The sequence below is a fragment of the Salvelinus namaycush genome, chromosome 21 (genome assembly GCF_016432855.1).
Source record: "Salvelinus namaycush isolate Seneca chromosome 21, SaNama_1.0, whole genome shotgun sequence".
Classification (NCBI taxonomy): domain Eukaryota; kingdom Metazoa; phylum Chordata; class Actinopteri; order Salmoniformes; family Salmonidae; genus Salvelinus; species Salvelinus namaycush.
This window is the reverse complement of record NC_052327.1, coordinates 12,999,800-13,017,926: the sequence shown is the minus strand read 5'-3', so window position 1 is coordinate 13,017,926 and position 18,127 is coordinate 12,999,800. Positions and strand designations below refer to the sequence as shown.

The window sequence follows — 18,127 nt, the reverse complement described above, 5'->3', positions numbered from 1 at the left end:
GTGTGTGTGTGTGTGTGTGTGTGTGTGTGTGTGTGTGTGTGTGTGTGTGTGTGTGTAACTTGTGTAACTGACATGCTTTCAGCGCATCATAAACAGCAACATTCCAGTTCGCTATAGCCAATCTATTGTTCCTTAAATGACCAAGCAGGAAGTGAACATTTCTTGGTTGAAACTATGTCAAAGTGTTGTGAGTTAATGAATAACGATTCACAGACAACGCCACTGCTACCACACGTCATTTCTTTTGTGAATCACTGTTCATTCATTCACAACATTTTGACAGCGATATATCGCCATATAAAAAAAAAACAGCATTCCCGACGTGACACACTTCATTAGGGGAGACAAGGATGACTAACACCTGTGCGTCCCAAATGGCACACTATTCCCTATTATAGTGCACTGCTTATGGGCCCTGTAAAGAACTATAAAGAGGTGATGGTGCCATGTGGGATGCATGCTGGGCTGTTCAACGTGTAGGAAGTTTGTGTGGGGGTCAGAATCCTGGCAGGACCTTGTCTCACACAGGTTTCTGCTGATCTCATGGGCAACAGAAGTACAAGCAAGATACGGAGAAAGAGTGTGAAATACTGCAGGGGGACAACAGAGAGAGAGAGAGTGAGAGAGAGAGAGAGCGAGAGAGCGAGAGAGAGAGAGACTAAGGGCCACATCTTAACTTGAAACAAACATAGAACGGAAATATTTCATTTGTATGTATGTTTATTTAAATGTCTGTGAGTGTGTGTGTGTGTGTGTGTGTGTGTGTGTGTGTGTGTGTGTGTGTGTGTGTGTGTGTGTGTGTGTGTGTGTGTGTGTCTGCGTGTGTACCTGGCTTGTAGGACATGTTCGGTGGGAAGAGGAAGCCCTGCTGTGCGGCAGCGGCCGCCATAGATCGCTGGTCGTGAGGAAACACTGGGATCATCAGAGGAGGCATGTGACCCTGCACCTGAGAGAGCGAGAGAGAGAGAGTTTAATAGTTTTGTTGTACTAATGACTATTCTGATGAATATGTCTATATGTCTTTTCTTCTTCTGTTTCTGTTTCTGTTTCTAATAAATGTTTTTTAGTGTGTTTTAGTTTCCAATGTTGAATTGTTCAACACTGTCGCTTTGGCAATACAATAATTATTTATTATGCCAATAAAGCAATGAAATGTTATTGAGAGACAGAGCGAGAGAGAGGGAGAGACAGATGGGGAGGGAGAGAGACAGAGAGGGAGAGAGAGAGAGAGAGGAGGGAGAGAGCCAGAGAGGAGGGAGAGAGACAGAGAGGAGGGAGAGAGACAGAGAGGAGGGAGAGAGATAGAGAGGAGGGAGAGAGACAGAGAGGAGAGAGGGAGAGAGAGGAGGGAGAGAGAGAGAGACAGATGGGTAGGGAGAGAGACAGAGAGGAGGGAGAGAGAGAGAGGAGGGAGAGAGAGAAACAGATGGGTAGGGAGAGAGACAGAGAGGAAGGATAGAGACATAGAGGAGGGAGAGAGACAGAGAGGAGGGAGAGAGACAGATGGGGAGGGAGAGAGACAGAGAGCAGGGAGAGAGACAGAGAGGGGGGAGAGAGACAGAGAGGGGGGAGAGAAACACAGAGAGGGAGAGAGACACAGAGAGGGAGAGAGACACAGAGAGGGAGAGAGACAGAGAGGAGGGAGAGAGACATAGAGGAGGGAGAGAGACAGAGAGGAGGGAGGGAGACAGAGAGGAGGGAGAGAGACAGAGAGGAGGGAGAGAGACAGAGAGGAGGGAGAGAGATAGAGAGGAGGGAGAGAGACAGGAGGGAGAGAGACAGAGAGGAGGGAGAGACAGAGAGGAGGGAGAGAGACAGAGAGGAGGGAGAGAGATAGAGAGGAGGGAGAGAGATAGATAGAGAGGAGGGAGAGAGACAGAGAGGAGGGAGAGAGACAGAGAGGAGAGAGAGAGACAGAGGAGGGAGAGAGACAGAGAGGAGGGAGAGAGGCAGAGAGGAGGGAGAGAGATAGAGAGGAGGGAGAGAGACAGAGATGAGGGAGAGAGACAGAGAGGAGGGAGGGAGAGAGAGATAGAGAGATAGAGAGAGAAAGAGACAGATGGGGAGGGAGAGAGACAGAGAGGGGGGGATAGGGAGAAAGATAGAAGAGTGTTTTGATCATCACATCCAAAAAGCATACTGCCCACAATTCACATGCTCATATCTTCCAGAGAGAGAGAGGTAAGAGAGTAGGCACTTACGCTCGGCATGGATTTTCACTCTTTCACACACACACACACACACACACACACACACACACACACACACACACACACACACACACACACACACACACACACACACACACACACACACACTGAGAGTAGAGTAGAGTTCAGAGGGGGCATGACACAGAGACCTTCACACAAACACAGGAGCAGAGGAGTGAAGGATCAACTTGGGATGAAGAAAAAAAAACTTCAGTTTCCCTGGGAAAGTCAACATAATGCTGTGTGTGTGTAGTTTATTTTATCTGACCCTGAAAGCTCTCAAAGTGGGGGTTTAAGTTAGCATCAAAGTAGTTAAAGTAATGAGGTTGGTATTGAATGGACGACTAGATCATATCAAAGACAAGCCTGAGGGTTTTCTCTTTTGAGTAATCTATTAGAACTATATGAATGCACGGCTCTCTCTCTCTCTCTCTCTCTCTCTCTCTCTCTCTCTCTCTCTCTCTCTCTCTCTCTCTCTCTCTCTCTCTCTCTCTCTCTCTCTCTCTCTCTCTCTCTCTCTCTCTCTCTCTCTCTCTCTCTCTCTCTCTCTCTCTCTCTCTCTCTCTCTCTCTCTCTCTCTCTCTCTCTCTCTCTCTCTCTCTCTCTCTCTCTCAATAATCAGTGACACTCTTTGATTATCTGACCTTAGTGGAGAATATATGGGGAATATGTGTGGCTGAATGTGTTAAATGAGTGGTGTGTCTCCAGGGTGTGAACTCAAAGAGCATTGGTGAACACGAGAGCAGACGCAAACAACCCGGCCTTGACTGTGTCTGTGTGTGTGTGTGTGTGTGTGTGTGTGTGTGTGTGTGTGTGTGTGTGTGTGTGCTTCTCTCAAAGACTGCGGAGCGCCTTTCTTGATTGCCATCTCTTGGAAGGCCCTATAAGGTTCCCTCTCACTGCACACACAGGAGGCCCAGACACAAAGACACACACAGCACATCACACACACACACGTCTTGTGACATCACCGAGAGACCAGGGCGAGAATGACGGGAGAAGAAAAACGAGTCTGCGTGTCCAAGTGGAGGGGGGAAGCGGGACTGAATGCTCCATTCATTGTGTTCCACTGGGAGTGCCTAGACTCCCCTCCACCAGCGCAAACACAAAGCGCAGGCCTTCTTCTAGGGGGGAGAGAGAGCTGCTAGGAGAGGGATGAATGGACTGGCCTGCTCTCCCCCAGCCATAAGAAAAACATAGGGCCCCCTTCCCCAACTACCCACCAGACACACACACACACACACATGCAGACATATACATGCACACATGCATACGTGGTATTAATGGTCCTACTGTGTAACGGGTGGGAGGCGAGGGGCAGTAACGGGTATGTGTGTGTGTGTGTGTGTGTGTGTGTGTGTGTGTGCGTGCGTGCGTGCGTGCGTGCGTGCGTGCGTGCGTGCGTGCGTGCGTGTGTGTGTAATGCTGGGGACTGAGAGAGTGTGAATGCGTATGTGAGAGAGGGAGAGTTGGAGAAAGAGAGAGGGAGTACGCATATGTGTCTGCGAGATAGATTCCTGTCCGTTTGCATTTTTTGGGGGGTCTAGTTTAGGCTGGTAGGCAGAGTTACTGTTTGTATGCTTTACACCCACAGATTCATATCAGCAGCTTTTAAAACATATTCTTAGTCAGTGTTTCCAACTCCTGGTCCAGGGGGCCCAAAGAGGCGCACGTTTCTTCTTTTCTTTTTTTTTGCTCTAGCACTAACACACCTGATTTAAATCATCATCATCAAGCCTTTGATTACACATTTCAATCAGGTGTGTTAGCACCCCTTCGGCTCCACGGGAACAGGACTGGGAAACACCGCTGAAAGCACAGAGGTCATTTCTCCATTCAGTGAAACGTTTATATCTGAAATCATATTTATCCAACCCGAAATGGTGTTTCTTCCCGAAGAAACTCACTGCTGTCTAATGTGGTGTATGTGCGTGTGTGTGTGTAACAAATGTGTGTTACTCATTTCCCTAACAAGTGTAAATATCCTCTGTGCGCATTGCCAGCAACATTAGCTCCAGACAAATCCCTTACCAGCCAATCACCATGATGGCTCACACTTTAATTCCTGTCATTTTCCATAGCTGCTGAATTTGTTTCGACATTACAGTTGGCCACTGGCTTTCCGAGCCATTGTGTCCAGTACTGCTTGCTGAGGTGGTATCCATTGGCCATTTGTGTGTACCATTAGGTCTTAACACAACTTTAGTGGACTAACAATGCAGACTTCCCCTCACGCCAGCAATTCTTATACTGGCTATTGAACAAGACATTTTATACCTAATTGTTAAAGAGCGAAGGCATTAACTACTGGGCAGAATGGACAAGGTCGGGTTTAAGGGAGAAAAGAGAACTCTGAACGAGGAAGTAAAATAGAACATGAAAAAAGGTGAAGAAAGAAAACCCTTTGAAAAGCGAAGTGAGCGCGACGTGCGAGAGGAGAAGGCGTGGAGGTAAAAAGTGGAAAATGGGCTTGATAAGGAATCTAAAAAGAAGCCAATGGAAAAACATTTAACGTCGAGAAGAGGAACAAATGAGCGGAGGTGAGGAGCAGATACATTTCCTCCAAGAGGAGGTGAAGAACAAGGGAGGGATGAGGAGAAGAAAAAAAAAAGTGAGCGAGAAAAATGAAAGCAAGAGGAGATAATTGACGAACTGAGGGGGACAGAATGAAGTGTGGGTTTGCAGTCATTAATTAGGCCCGTTAGCTTTTGCCCGGGCTCTGTAGTCTGGGCCTGCCTCTGTGGCCCTGCGGAAATGAAGATAATATGAGACACATTAAGGCCTCACTTAACAAAGACACATGCCTGTCAACCACCGTGACGAACAAAGGAAGGGGCACCCTCACTCACCCAGAGTGTATGTGTGTGTGTGTACGTGTGTGTGTGTGTGTGTGTGTGTGTGTGTGTGTGTGTGTGTGTGTGTGTGTGTGTGTGTGTGTGTGTGTGTGTGTGTGTGTGTGTGTGTGTAACCAAATCTTTCACCATGAGGCTGTCGGAAGCTTTCCTTTAACCCTTGGAAGTTCCCTGCTGTTTCTACAGGCCATTTAAAAACCACATGACCGGAAACCAGTGTCACTTTGAACTGGGCTCTCCCTCACAATAAAGCGCAAGACGGGTAAAAACTCCATTACAACCAGAGAAAGGAAAACAACTTCGACGTAAGCGGTTGTACTTTTCGATTCACGAAAAGGGAAAAGTTGGGTAATTTCCATTCCTCCAAAATGCTAGGGATTTAGGACTTGGTCATTGAATTTACTCCAATCTGGGAAGTACAGATATGAACCCGGGGAACGTCGTTTAACACACAGGATCATGTTGATCTCGTCAAAAGGCTGTGAAACGCTGTCTCCCCCAGAAGTACAGTGTGGGCCCGCGTCCCAAATGGCACCCCCTATCCCCTGTGTAGTGCACTTAGGGAAGAGGGTGCCATTTGGGACGCAGTCCGGGGAATGAACCCCAAACAGTAGCCCTTGGTCAGTCCCTTCAGAGCACTGGTAGCCTAGAAGAAGAAGCAGGTCTGGAGTCGATCAGTAGAAGCAGACTGACTGTTCTTGTGGTGCCGGGCTGCCTGTATGTTTAAGGCCAAAACACTTTCAACACTGCATAAACAGCCAGGACCCCAGCGGCAGGGCTCTAAAGTGAATCCATATTTCAAGCCATTGTGTTCTACAGCTGGAGTTAAGATTATAATACATATATAGGCTACTTCGAGAATAGAAGTAATCCTACTCCTACCATTAGAATCATGTTCTTTCTAATAATGACACGTTTTATACAGTGATTTTCATGGACCCTAATAAGCTTTTATTTCCTAACTAAGCACCGGCCGCTGCTTGTATGAAATGCATTGCGTTAGAAGTCAATGAACGTAATTCCCCTATACTCGTTATCCCCTATTACACTACACTAGAGTCACTATTGGTATAAACTGGTAGCAATAATAATAATAATAATCATAATTGATTATTCCTAATCACTGTTCAAGACACACAAGGGCATTCGTTGTACACAGCAGCCAAAGCTTACATAGCTCTTTCAAAAGGACTTAGCATGTTTAAGAGTATTTACAATGCATTGACAGGCACTGTGTGCCAGACATGGGTTCAAATACTAATTGAAATCATTTCAGATAATTTATCTGTGCTTGACTGAGCTTGCCTGTTGCAATGGAACCAATAGAAAAGTCTGAAAAGTGTAAAACCCCACCCACTTGACACTCCAGCCAGACTAAAGCAAACGCTCAAAGTGTTTGAAAGATTTCGAAACAGCATTTGAACCGAGGTCTGCCGATTATGTTTGCACTTCTTAACAGCAGCAGACATGCCAAAACGTTACTTCTCTCAACAACACCAAAACAATCTGTAGCCTAAGAACACATTGAGGCCATGTGATCATAAAGACTAGTAGTTTTACTGTCACACACAGACTCTGCCGAGGGCCGGTCCTAATGAACTCAGATCTGTGGTTTATTAAAAGCAGGGGGGGGGGGGGGGGGGGGGGGCTTGTTAAAAGCAGAACACCTCCAGAGCTGCAGAGCACAAGGGGCCCTGGCTCACTGCCTTCCCCAGCCACGCTGAGCCTTTTCTGGGGTGTGTGAGAGGGAAGAAGCTCCCCTATGGCTCACTGTCTGGGTCAGTGTCTCTGCAACCAGTCAGCGCCAGCGGTGAAGACGGGTCAGTGGGAACAGTTATAGTCTGGTGAAGAGGGAATATGAGCGAGAACTCTGTCACACGTTACGATAGAAAGAACGAGAATGAAGGAGATAAGAGGTGGATATAGGTGAGAGTGAAAGAGGAGAGAGACATGGAGTGGGAGGCCGGGGGGGGGTAGCAAGTAGCTAGAGAAAAATAGATGACCAGTATGATTGAGTGATTTAGAGGAATGAAAGTGTGGAGAAAGGAAGGAAAAAAGATGTTGATAAACGGAAGAGGTAGCAGAGAGAAGCCGGTAGTAGGGACCCCAGGGATAGTGTATTGATCTAGGCATGATCAATGACCCAGCAATTGATCCCATAAACAGGTCAATTACAGGGGCCATTGTGTGTGTGTGTGAACACATTCGCGTGCGTGTGTATGTGTGTGTGCGTGCATGTGTGTATGCATACGTGTGTGTAAGTGTGTGTGTGCGTATGAACACATGACTAAGATGGAAGAGAATGAGCGCGGCCACAGTAAGCAGTGGGCACTGACCTGTATCTGCTGCTGGAGAACGTTGATCTTATGTTGCTGCTGCAGGAGCTGCTGCTGCTGCCTCGTAATCTGGAGGGGCAGGAGTGAGGCAGAAATGAGACACGAGTGAGAAAATGATGTTGACAAACGCCAGAAGAGAGGGAATAACAAGCAAACATCCTTTAAAAGCTTGGGTTTCGAGTTTGAACATAGCAATCTGGGGAGACAGAGCAGAGTGAGACAAGGATGAGACAACAATTAGAAAATGATGAGATGTCAATGATGTGTTGGAGTGGACAAAAGATGAAATACCGAGTGACACGCAAAAGGTGAGAGTTTTGAGTTTGAACATAGCAAGACTATGCATACAAGACAGACAGAGTGAGACAAAAGGGATGAGATGATGGGAAAGAAGAGAATTTAAGCTTGAACAAATCTTTATTTTTGACATTAGGTGACAGAAGATAGAGACGGGATACTTCAGTGAGAAACATGAGAAGCAACAGGAGGGAAAGGGCTGAGACTGGGAGAGTCCAAAAATTTGACAAAGGCGGAAATATTGGGAGACAAGAGAGAACATAGCGGGTTATATAACCCAAATCAACACTGGCAGTAGCACGTGCTCAAGCGACGCTATCAGTCAACAGTGAAGCAGTGAGATTGACATATTTACGACCCTGACTGACACACGCCTGCCTCCTCCTTGACTACCTGTCGCCAGGGGCGGAGCCTAGGCAGTGACAGACAGTTGCAATTATCCAAAAGCGGAGTGTATATTCACTCAACGAGAATACAAAACAGCTGCCCCATTTTTTTAAAGTTATTTGATATATATTTGTATTTATATAATTACAGGCTGTCCATTATGGGACGTCGCTCAACCGAACATGTGTCAGGATTCATTTAGGCAAGGCTTCTCAGTGGCGTCAATATAGGTCATTACCCCGTCATGTCTGAACAGCTAAATAGCAGGCCAATTTAGAAATCTGTCTATTAACCACACTCACTTTTCTTTTGTGATGGAATGTTGTCTCGTAATGGGGTGATGGGAATCAAGTACTTGTCCAAACATAATCTATCTCCCTCCCTCCCTCCCTCCCTCCCTCCCTCCCTCCCTCCCTCCCTCCCCTCACACCTGGTCCTGCTGCTGACGGGCCAGCTCCATTTGCTGCCTCTGCTTCTCCATCTGTGAGACGGCCATCTTCTTCTGCTCGTCGTGGGCCGCCAGGAGCTGCTCCCGCAGGCTGATGAGCTGGCCAATCATGGTGGAAAGCTGACGCTCCTTCTCCTCCAAACTCTCTGGGGTACCTGACGGAGAGAGAGAGTGGGGGTTAGAAGGATGGAGGGAGAAGGAGGGGGGGTGGAAATGTCAAAGAAATCGACGTCATATAAGTGAGATATAAATGTATACGTGATCATCTTCAATTTGTTATATTCCATTCATCTACAAGGTCTCCCATCTCTGAATCATGCCACTTGTGTTGCCCTGACCTCTACTTCCTACAGTTGGTCTGCTTCCCCATGCATTCATCACTGCTTTCATCAAGGTACTTGACGACAATGTATCTCCAAGTAAAGAGTAATACCTTTCCCTTTATAAATTACATATGTATGCTATTGAATTGCAGGCTAATATCAATAGCTTTATCCAGATGAACAAACTACAGTAATAGCGTATCTACAATAAGCACAAGAGTGGAATATACTTGATGACTCTCTGTTCCATCTAGAGTAACTTGATTTCCCAAACGGCACCCTATTCCCTATGTAGTGCACTACTTTTGACCAGGGCCCATAGGGCTCTTGTCAAAAGTTGTGGACTATGTAGGGAACAGGGTTCCATTAGGGACGCACCCTTTATGAACCTCTTGCTGTACTGATAGAAGCCTGAGGACGGATGAAGCCCGGGGGGAATTGACGTCATCCACTACCAGTTTCAATATAAAGGAGCCTGACCCGGGGTTGTGTGTGGGGTTGTGTGTGTGTGTGTGTTTGTGTTTGTTTGTGTATAAGATGCATGCGTTTGTGCATGCATGCATGTGTTTGTGTAAGCATGCGTGTAGGGTCTTGCCCTGAGGCCATGGATGGAGAGTGCAGGGTGGCCCTTACAGTAGCTGCATACTAACAGGCCCTTTATTGTAGTCTAGTGGAGCTGTATTGTACAGGAGCCAAGGCTGTCCCCTCTGCTACACACTAAGTATCTGTCCCAAAGTGCACTACTTTTGACTAGGGCCCCCCATAGGGCTCTGGCCAAAAGTAGTGCACTATGTAGGGAATAGGGTGCCATTAGGGACAAAGCCTAGGTCTGCATATATCAAAGACAATTGTTTCCTCTCTTCATTCTTTTCGCTCACTTTCTCGGCTCTCTCACACTCCTCTCTTCCCTTGTTTTCGCCAATACTTTCCCAAAATGAACTTGTATTTTCTCTGGCCGATTCCTCTCTTTCGTTTGTATGCTCTTCCACTTTTCCTTCTCCTCCCTCCCTTCTTCCACTCTCCCTGCTCCCCCTTTTATCACTCTTATCCTTTCTTAATTCAAAGTGCTCTGTTTCCAATGTCATTATATTCTCATCAAAGCAAAAAAACACAAGATAAATGCATGTTTGCTCACTGCTCAAATATACTATTTCCAACAGCTAGTAGAATGTAACCAACAGAAAGGCTAGCACTGGCTCAGAGAAGGCTAGCAGAAAAGACTAGCGGAACAGTCTAGCATTGTAGGCTAGCGCTGACGCTAAATGGTTAATTAGCCATGCTAGTTCTGATGCTAAATTCATCTTTCAATTCAATAAAACTGTATTTATCCCCTCAGGGGTAATTACAAAAGGCAAGTCAGTTACAAGTAAATAAATTAGGACAAGGTCCAATCATATCAAACACAGACAGCAAATCTCTGATAATGATGTTTCCGCCAGGCTGCATAGAGATCAACCAAGGGGCTGCACGTGTGATTTAGGCTCAATCCCAATTACCCCCCCTCATTTTTGAGTGTCCCTTGGTGGGGGAGTGGCACTCATAACAGAGCAACTAGTGGAGAGCTAAATAAGGCCTAGGGAATGGGACATCACTACATCACTACATCACTCAGAAACTGCCAATGGATACCACATTTCATTGACCACGAGCCTTGTGTTTTTCACAAAGCCTGTACTGGCGACAGTAGTAGGTTTCCATATATTTCTCATGCGACAAATACGTACTTACTACCATATGAGCAACAACTGAGAACAGCAGAACAACAATGTGCCCGTAAGCCGCAGACCACACTACCTACCATTAGAGAGTTCTCATCTGTATTCTTTGTAGCTGTTTACATACCACCACAGTCAGAGGCTGGCAGCGCGCCTAGTATTCAGGGACTTTAATGCAGGGAAACTTAAATCCGTTTTACCAAATTTCTATCAGCATTTTAAACGTGCAACCAGAGGAAAAAGAACTCTGGACCACCTATACTCCACACACAAAGACACATACAAAGCTCTCCCTCACCTTCCATTTGGCTAATCTGACCATAATTCTATCCTCCTGATTCCTGCTTACAAGCAAAAATGAAAGCAGGAAGCACCAGTGACTAGATCAATAAATAAGTGTTCAGAGGAAGCCTGTGCTAAGCTACAGGACTGTTTTGCTAGCACAGACTGGAATATGTTCCGGGATTCCTCCGATGGCATTGAGGAGTACACCACATCAGTCATTGGCTTCATCAATAAGTGCATCGATGACATCATCCCCACAGTGACCGTACGTACATACCCCAACAAGAAACCATGGATTACAGGCAGCATCCGCTCTGACCTAAGGCTAGAGCTGCCGCGTTCAAGGCTAGCTGCCGCTAACCCAGAAGCTTATAATAAATCCCGCTATGCCCTCCGACAAACCATCAAACAGGCAAAGCGTCAATACAGGACTAAGATCGAATCGTACTACACCGGCTCTGACGCTTGTCGGATGTGGCAGGGCTTGCAAACCATTACAGACTACAAAGAGAAGCACAGCTGAGAGCTTCCCAGTGACACAAGCCTACCAGACGAGCTAAACTACTTCTATGCTCGCTTCGAGGAAAATAACACTGAAACATGCATGAGAGCACCAGCTGATCTGGAAGACTGTGTGATCATGCTCTCTGCAGCTGATGTGAGTAAGACCTTTAAACAGCTCAACATTCACAAGGCCACAGAGCCAGACGGATTACCAGGACGTTTACTCCGAGCATGCGCTGACCAACTGGCAAGTGTCTTCACTGACATGTTCAACCTCTCCCTGTCCGAGTCTGTAATACCAACATGTTTTAAGCAGACCACCATAGTCCATGTGCCCAAGATCACTAAGGTAACCTGCCTAAATGATTACCGACCCGTAGCACTCACGTCTGTAGCCATGAAGTGCTTTGAAAGGCTGGTTGTGGCCCACATCAACACCATCATCCCAGAAACCCTAGACCCACTCCAATTTGCAAACCACCCCAACAGATCCACAGATGATGCAATCTCCATTGCACTCCACACTGCCTTTGCCCACCTGGACTAAAGGAACACCTATGTGAGAATGCTATTCATTGACTACAGCTCAGCGTTCAACACCATAGTGTCCTCAAAGCTCATCAATAAGCTAAGGACCCTGGGACTAAACACCTCCCTCTGCAGCTGGATCCTGGACTTCCTGACGGACTGCCCCCAGGTGGTAAGGGTAGGTAACAACACATCCGCCACGCTGATCCTCAACACAGGGGCCCATCAGGGGTGCTGTGCTCAGTCCCCTTGCTCAAAGTTGAATTGGAACACTACTCCGAATCTACGCGGCTCGTGGGATCTCGCAAAATGGAGAGGGAGGGCTAAGGGACGGAATTGGGATTGAGCCTTCAGTTTTCCAGTCAGCAGTCCCCCTAAACACTTGCCCACATACACACACTCACATACACACACACACACACACACACACACACACACACACATACACTACCGGTCAAAAGTTTTAGAACACCTACTCAATGAAGGGGTTTTCTTTATTTGTACTATTTTCTACATTGTAGAATAATAGTGAAGAAATAAAAACTATGAAATAACACATATGGAATCATGTAGTAACCAAAAAAGTGTTAAACAAATCAAAATATATTTAATATTTGTAGCCACCCTTTGCCTTGATAGTTTTTCACACTTTTGGCATTCTCTCAACCAGCTTCACGAGGTAGTCACCTGGAATGCATTTCAATTAACAGGTCTGCCTTCTTAAAAGTTCATTTGTGGAATTTCTTTCCTTCTTAATGCATTTAGGCCAATCAGTTGTGTTGTGACAAGGTAGGGGTGATATACAGAAGATAACCCTATTTGGTAAAAGACCAAGTCCATATTATGGCAAGAACAGCTCAAATAAGCAAAGAGAAACAACAGTCCATCATCACTTCAAGACATGAAGGTCTGTCAATATGGAACATTTCAAGAACTTTGAAAGATTCTTCAAATGCAGTCTCAAAAACCATCAAGTGCTCTCATGAGGACCACCACAGGAATGGAAGGCCCAGAGGTACCGCTGCTGCAGAGGATAAGTTCATTAGAGTTACCAGCCTCAGATATTGCAGCCCAAATAAATGCTTCACAGAGTTCAAGTAACAGACACATCTCAACATCAACTCTTTAGAGGAGACTGTGTGAATCAGGCCTTCATGGTCGAAGCTGGTTGAGAGAATGCCAAGAGTGTGCCAAGCTGTCATCAAGGCAAAGTGGCTATTTGAAAAATCTCAAATCTCAAATATATTTCGATTTGTTTAACACTGTTTTGGATACTACATGATTCCATATGTGTTATTTCCTAGTGTTGATGTCCTCACTATTATTCTACAATGTAGAAAATAGTGAAAATAAAGAAAAACCCTTGAATGAGTATGTGTTCTAAAACTTTTGACCGGTAGTGTACACACACAATTGGTGTTGGACAATCAACCTACTCAATCACCCCCCACCCCCTCCACACACACACACACACACACACACACACACACACACACACACACACACACACACACACACACACACACACACACACACACACACACACACACACACACACACACACACACACACACACACACACACATAACAATATTGCTTCCCTCCCGCTCCTTGCCCCAACCTGGGCTCAACCAGGGACCCTCTGAACATATCGACAACAGTCATCCAATAAGATTCACTATCTATCACTCCACAACAGCTGCAGTCCTTACAGAGCAAGGGAACCAAATACTTCAAGGTCTCAGAGTGAGTGACTTCACCAATTGAAACACTACTAGCGTACACCTCTAACTAGCTAGCCATTTCACACCGGTCACACTCATCCCCCTTTGACCTCCTCCTTCTCCGCAGCAACCCCAGCAGCTGGGCAGAGCCCAACTGAGTATTCTGGGTTAACAGCATCAACGTAACGGACTTCCTTCTGTCTGTCCTTCTCCTTGCCCCGACCTGGGCCTGTCCCAGGGACCCTCTGAACTGTTTCCCATGAAGCATCTTTACCTATTACTCAGAACAAGGGAAGCAACTATTTCAAGGTCGTCGTCAATTGAAACACTACTAGTGCGCACCGCTAACTAGCTAGCCATTTCCAACGGGTTACACACACACAGAGGTTCACACACACACACACACACACACACACACACACACACACACACACACACACACACACACACACACACACACACACACACACACACACACACACACACACACTCTCTCTCTAAAGTGAATATTTCAAAGCCAGGTGCAGTCACAGGACAATAATATACATGCATATACATATATATGTATTTATTATGCCATGTGCAATAACACATGCTAGACATTCATCAAATATAGCTGACAATAATAATAATAATTTCAGCCTTTTCTGCCTTAAGTTAACTAACCATCCATCAGGATTATGGATGAAGTGTCATACCTGTTGAATTTACAAGCCAAACCAGGAACCAATTACCTTTCTTTCTCTCCCTCTCTTAACTCTTTTGCTCCCCCGTGCCAAAACAACAAGAGAGACTTGACCAATTTTGCATTAATACAATTGAAAACGGAAAACCATGTAAATTTTATCCACACACAAACAAAGACACACACCACACAGACACAGAAACACCACACACACACACACACACACACACACACACACACACACACACACACACACACACACACACACACACACACACACACACACACACACACACACACACACACACACACACACACTGTATATACCATGACGTACTGCACTTTTTTCTTACTATGGCTGGTTGTCCCACCTTCACAAACGTTAAGTCTCTGTGGATAAGAGTGTCTGCTAAATGACTCAAATGTAAATGTAATGATGATGAAATGAATATGTTCGTGGCGGGAGACCCTGTTCCTCTTGCCAAAAAACATCATCATCATGTCAAAAGGTACTCCTGTGTGTGTCAGCTGACTGCAGTCCACGTTATGACTAACCTCCCTTCAGTAGCACACAACAAAAAGACCCTGACACCTAGCCCACGTACCATCGCGCTACATCACAACAAAAAGACCCTGACACCTAGCCCACGTACCATCGCGCTACATCACAACAAAAAGACCCTGACACCTAGCCCACGTACCACCGCGCTACATCACAACAAAAAGACCCTGACACCTAGCCCACGTACCATCGCGCTACATCACAACAAAAAGACCCTGACACCTAGCCCACGTACCATCGCGCCACATCACAACAAAAAGACCCTGACACCTAGCCCACGTACCATCGCGCCACATCACAACAAAAAGACCCTGACACCTAGCCCACGTACCATCGCGCCACATCACAACAAAAAGACCCTGACACCTAGCCCACGTACCATCGCGCTACATCACAACAAAAAGACCCTGACACCTAGCCCACGTACCATCGCGCCACATCACAACAAAAAGACCCTGACACCTAGCCCACGTACCATCGCGCCACATCTGTCACAAGTAACACAGTGTTTCAACTGGGAGCCGAGCTGAGGAACTCTGTCTCAGATTATGTGCCCCGTTTTCATATGAGCTCACCTCTTCAATACATGTGAGTCAATGAAGCTCAACTGCACAGGTTCCTTCCCAGCCCCAAATGTTGATCGATAAAAAACAAAACAGCACAGATTAAAAACCCAAGAGTGGTACAGGAGACTGAATTTAAAAGACACTTCTATCACAGATTTGTCAGGCAGACAGGAAGAAAAATCTGGGAAAATATTATCAGATTTGTCCAGGCAAAGAAATTAAAATAACCTACCGTAACCTACCTACCTACCTACCTACCTACCTACCTACCTACCTACCTACCTACCTATCTATCTATCTATCTATCTATCTATCTATCTATCTATCTATCTATCTATCTATCTATCTCAGTGGTTAGGCCCCGTTCCATGTCAGCCATTAAGAAGTGAGTCGGCCGTTTGAAATTAATCACAGTGTTTTGGAGAGAGAACACAGCTGGTGGAACAGAGAGCGCTCTGTGTAGAGAGAGCGAGAGAGAGTGTGTGTGTCTGTGTGTACGTGCATTTGTGTGCATGTGGAGAGTCCATATAGTCGCTTCCTGTGGAGTTGGGGGATAGACCGGCATTGCTTTCCGCTGGGTGCAGATAGAAATGTAGTGAATAGAACTTACACGATTCCTTATTCTACATGTCAGAGAGGCATATCTGTTCTACACTACATATTTCTATCTGAATGTTCCACAGCGTTGTGCCCTACTGAATGCAGCCCACATATTTGCACTGTGTGGGAAAATACCATAATGTTGCTCCCTCTGATGGGACGAGGGTTGTATTCAGGCACCAAATGGAATAACATTTACTGAATCATGGAGGTTCTACCTGATCTTGTCCAATAAGAAACACTCGTTTTCATTTTGCTACATTTTACACTCATGAATATGACTCAGGTTTAAGGCTATATGGCCAGCAACGGCAAGCGGTACCGGAGCGCCAAGTCTAGTTCCAAAAGGCTTCTTAACAGCTTCTATCTACCCCCAAGCCAGACGACTCCTGAACAGCTAATCAAATGGCTAGCCAGACTATTTCCATTGCCCCCCCCCCCCCCCCCCCCCCCCACTCCCTATTTTATGCTGCTGCTACTCTCTGATTATTATCTATGCATAGTCACTTTAACTCTACATACAGTACATGTACATATTACTTCAAACACCTCGACTAACCTGTGCCCCCGCACATTGACTAGGTACCGGTACCCCCTGTAATATAGCCTCACTACCGTTATATAGCCTCACTACTGCTGCTCTTTAACCATTTACTTTATTTTTATTTTATTTTTTTTTATCCCCTTTTCTCCCCAATTTTTGTGGTATCCAATCGCTAGTAATTACTATCTTGTCTCATCGCTACAACTCCCGTACGGGCTCGGGAGAGACGAAGGTCGAAAGCCATGCGTCCTCCGAAGCACAACCCAACCAAGCCGCACTGCTTCTTAACACAGCGCGCCTCCAACCCGGAAGCCAGCCGCACCAATGTGTCGGAGGAAACACCGTGCACCCGCCCCCCTCGGTTAGCGCGCACTGCGCCCGGCCCGCCACAGGACGCTAGGCCAATTGTGCATCGCCCCACGGACCTCCCGGTCGCGGCCGGCTGCGACAGAGAACCATTTGTTATTTTTAACATATCTATTTTTTACTTAACACTTATTTTTTTTAAACTGCATTGTTGGTTAAGAACTTGTAAGTAAGCATTTCACTGTAAGTACACTGTTGTATTCGGCGCATGTGACAAATAACATTTGATTTGAACTGCACGGGAGAGAGAGCGTAAGTGAGAGATAAGAGGGAGAGAGAGTATACATGAGGAAAAAGGGAGAGGGAGAGAGAGACAGCTCCAGCTGCTTAAACATGAGAGTTGAAGTGAGGAGGCTCAATGTCAATCCTGTTCCCACTCAGGAGTGTTTCTGTGCATTTTTTTAACGCTTTCCACTGAGGAAATGCCTGCCATTTCTAAGGGGCCAATCTAAATGACGCTTTCAGAGTGCCGCTAAGAAGGAGCAGATTGATGAGGAATGAGAGGGCCGGACTCAGATAGCTCATCATGGGTGAGTCCTAAATGGCACCTTTACTGCATTCCCCACATAGTGCACAACTTTTGACCAGGACCCACAGGCACTATGTAGGGAATAGAGTGCCATTTGGGACACATGGCCGTAATGTTAAAGCCAGGAGGGTTTAACCAGCGCATATAAATGTCCAGAACGTGTTGTGTAGCATGTTTCTAGAGTTTTGTATGATTATTCAGCTGGATATCATTTTTTTTGCCTGTGGTTTATAATAATTTTATCAGATGTTATAAGTGTGCCTGGACAGAGCCTGCAGTCACTCAGACACTGAGGAGGCCCGGAATATGGTGAAATAAGGGGGAACTGTTTCAAATCAAAGTATTCCTGTCCAATATGGATGTGTGTGTGTGTGTGTGTGTGTGTGTGTGTGTGTGTGTGTGTGTGTGTGTGTGTGTGTGTGTGTGTGTGTGTGTGTGTGTGTGTATCCCACATAATCAAGGCTATAAAACACTCTGTAAAACATATTGTCATCTCTGTAAGTCAGCTTTCATACAATGCACAGCCTCACAGCCAATCCTATAAGCATGTATAGAATGGATGTTAACCTATAACCGCACTAAAGCACTTTTTTGATTTATCCATCAACATGCTGTGGGTCTTAATACGTAGACATTGTGCCTAGCCAACTAAAGGACGATGATGCA

General features: G+C 46.0%; 1 protein-coding gene across 5 annotated transcripts in view; it reads right to left on the bottom strand.

Annotated features, from left to right (window-relative positions):
• The window catches only part of LOC120066102 (transcription factor SOX-6-like), a 154,749-nt gene that overhangs the window by 34,393 nt on the left and 102,229 nt on the right, over positions 1 to 18,127 (bottom strand). For all 5 annotated transcript variants that reach the window (XM_039017216.1, XM_039017219.1, XM_039017218.1 and 2 more), the window contains 3 exons: positions 8,513 to 8,685; positions 7,399 to 7,467; positions 829 to 946 (listed from right to left, as the gene is read on the bottom strand). In XM_039017216.1, coding sequence (XP_038873144.1) covers positions 829 to 946; positions 7,399 to 7,467; positions 8,513 to 8,685 — 360 coding nt within the window. The remainder of the gene's footprint in view (positions 1 to 828; positions 947 to 7,398; positions 7,468 to 8,512; positions 8,686 to 18,127) is intronic.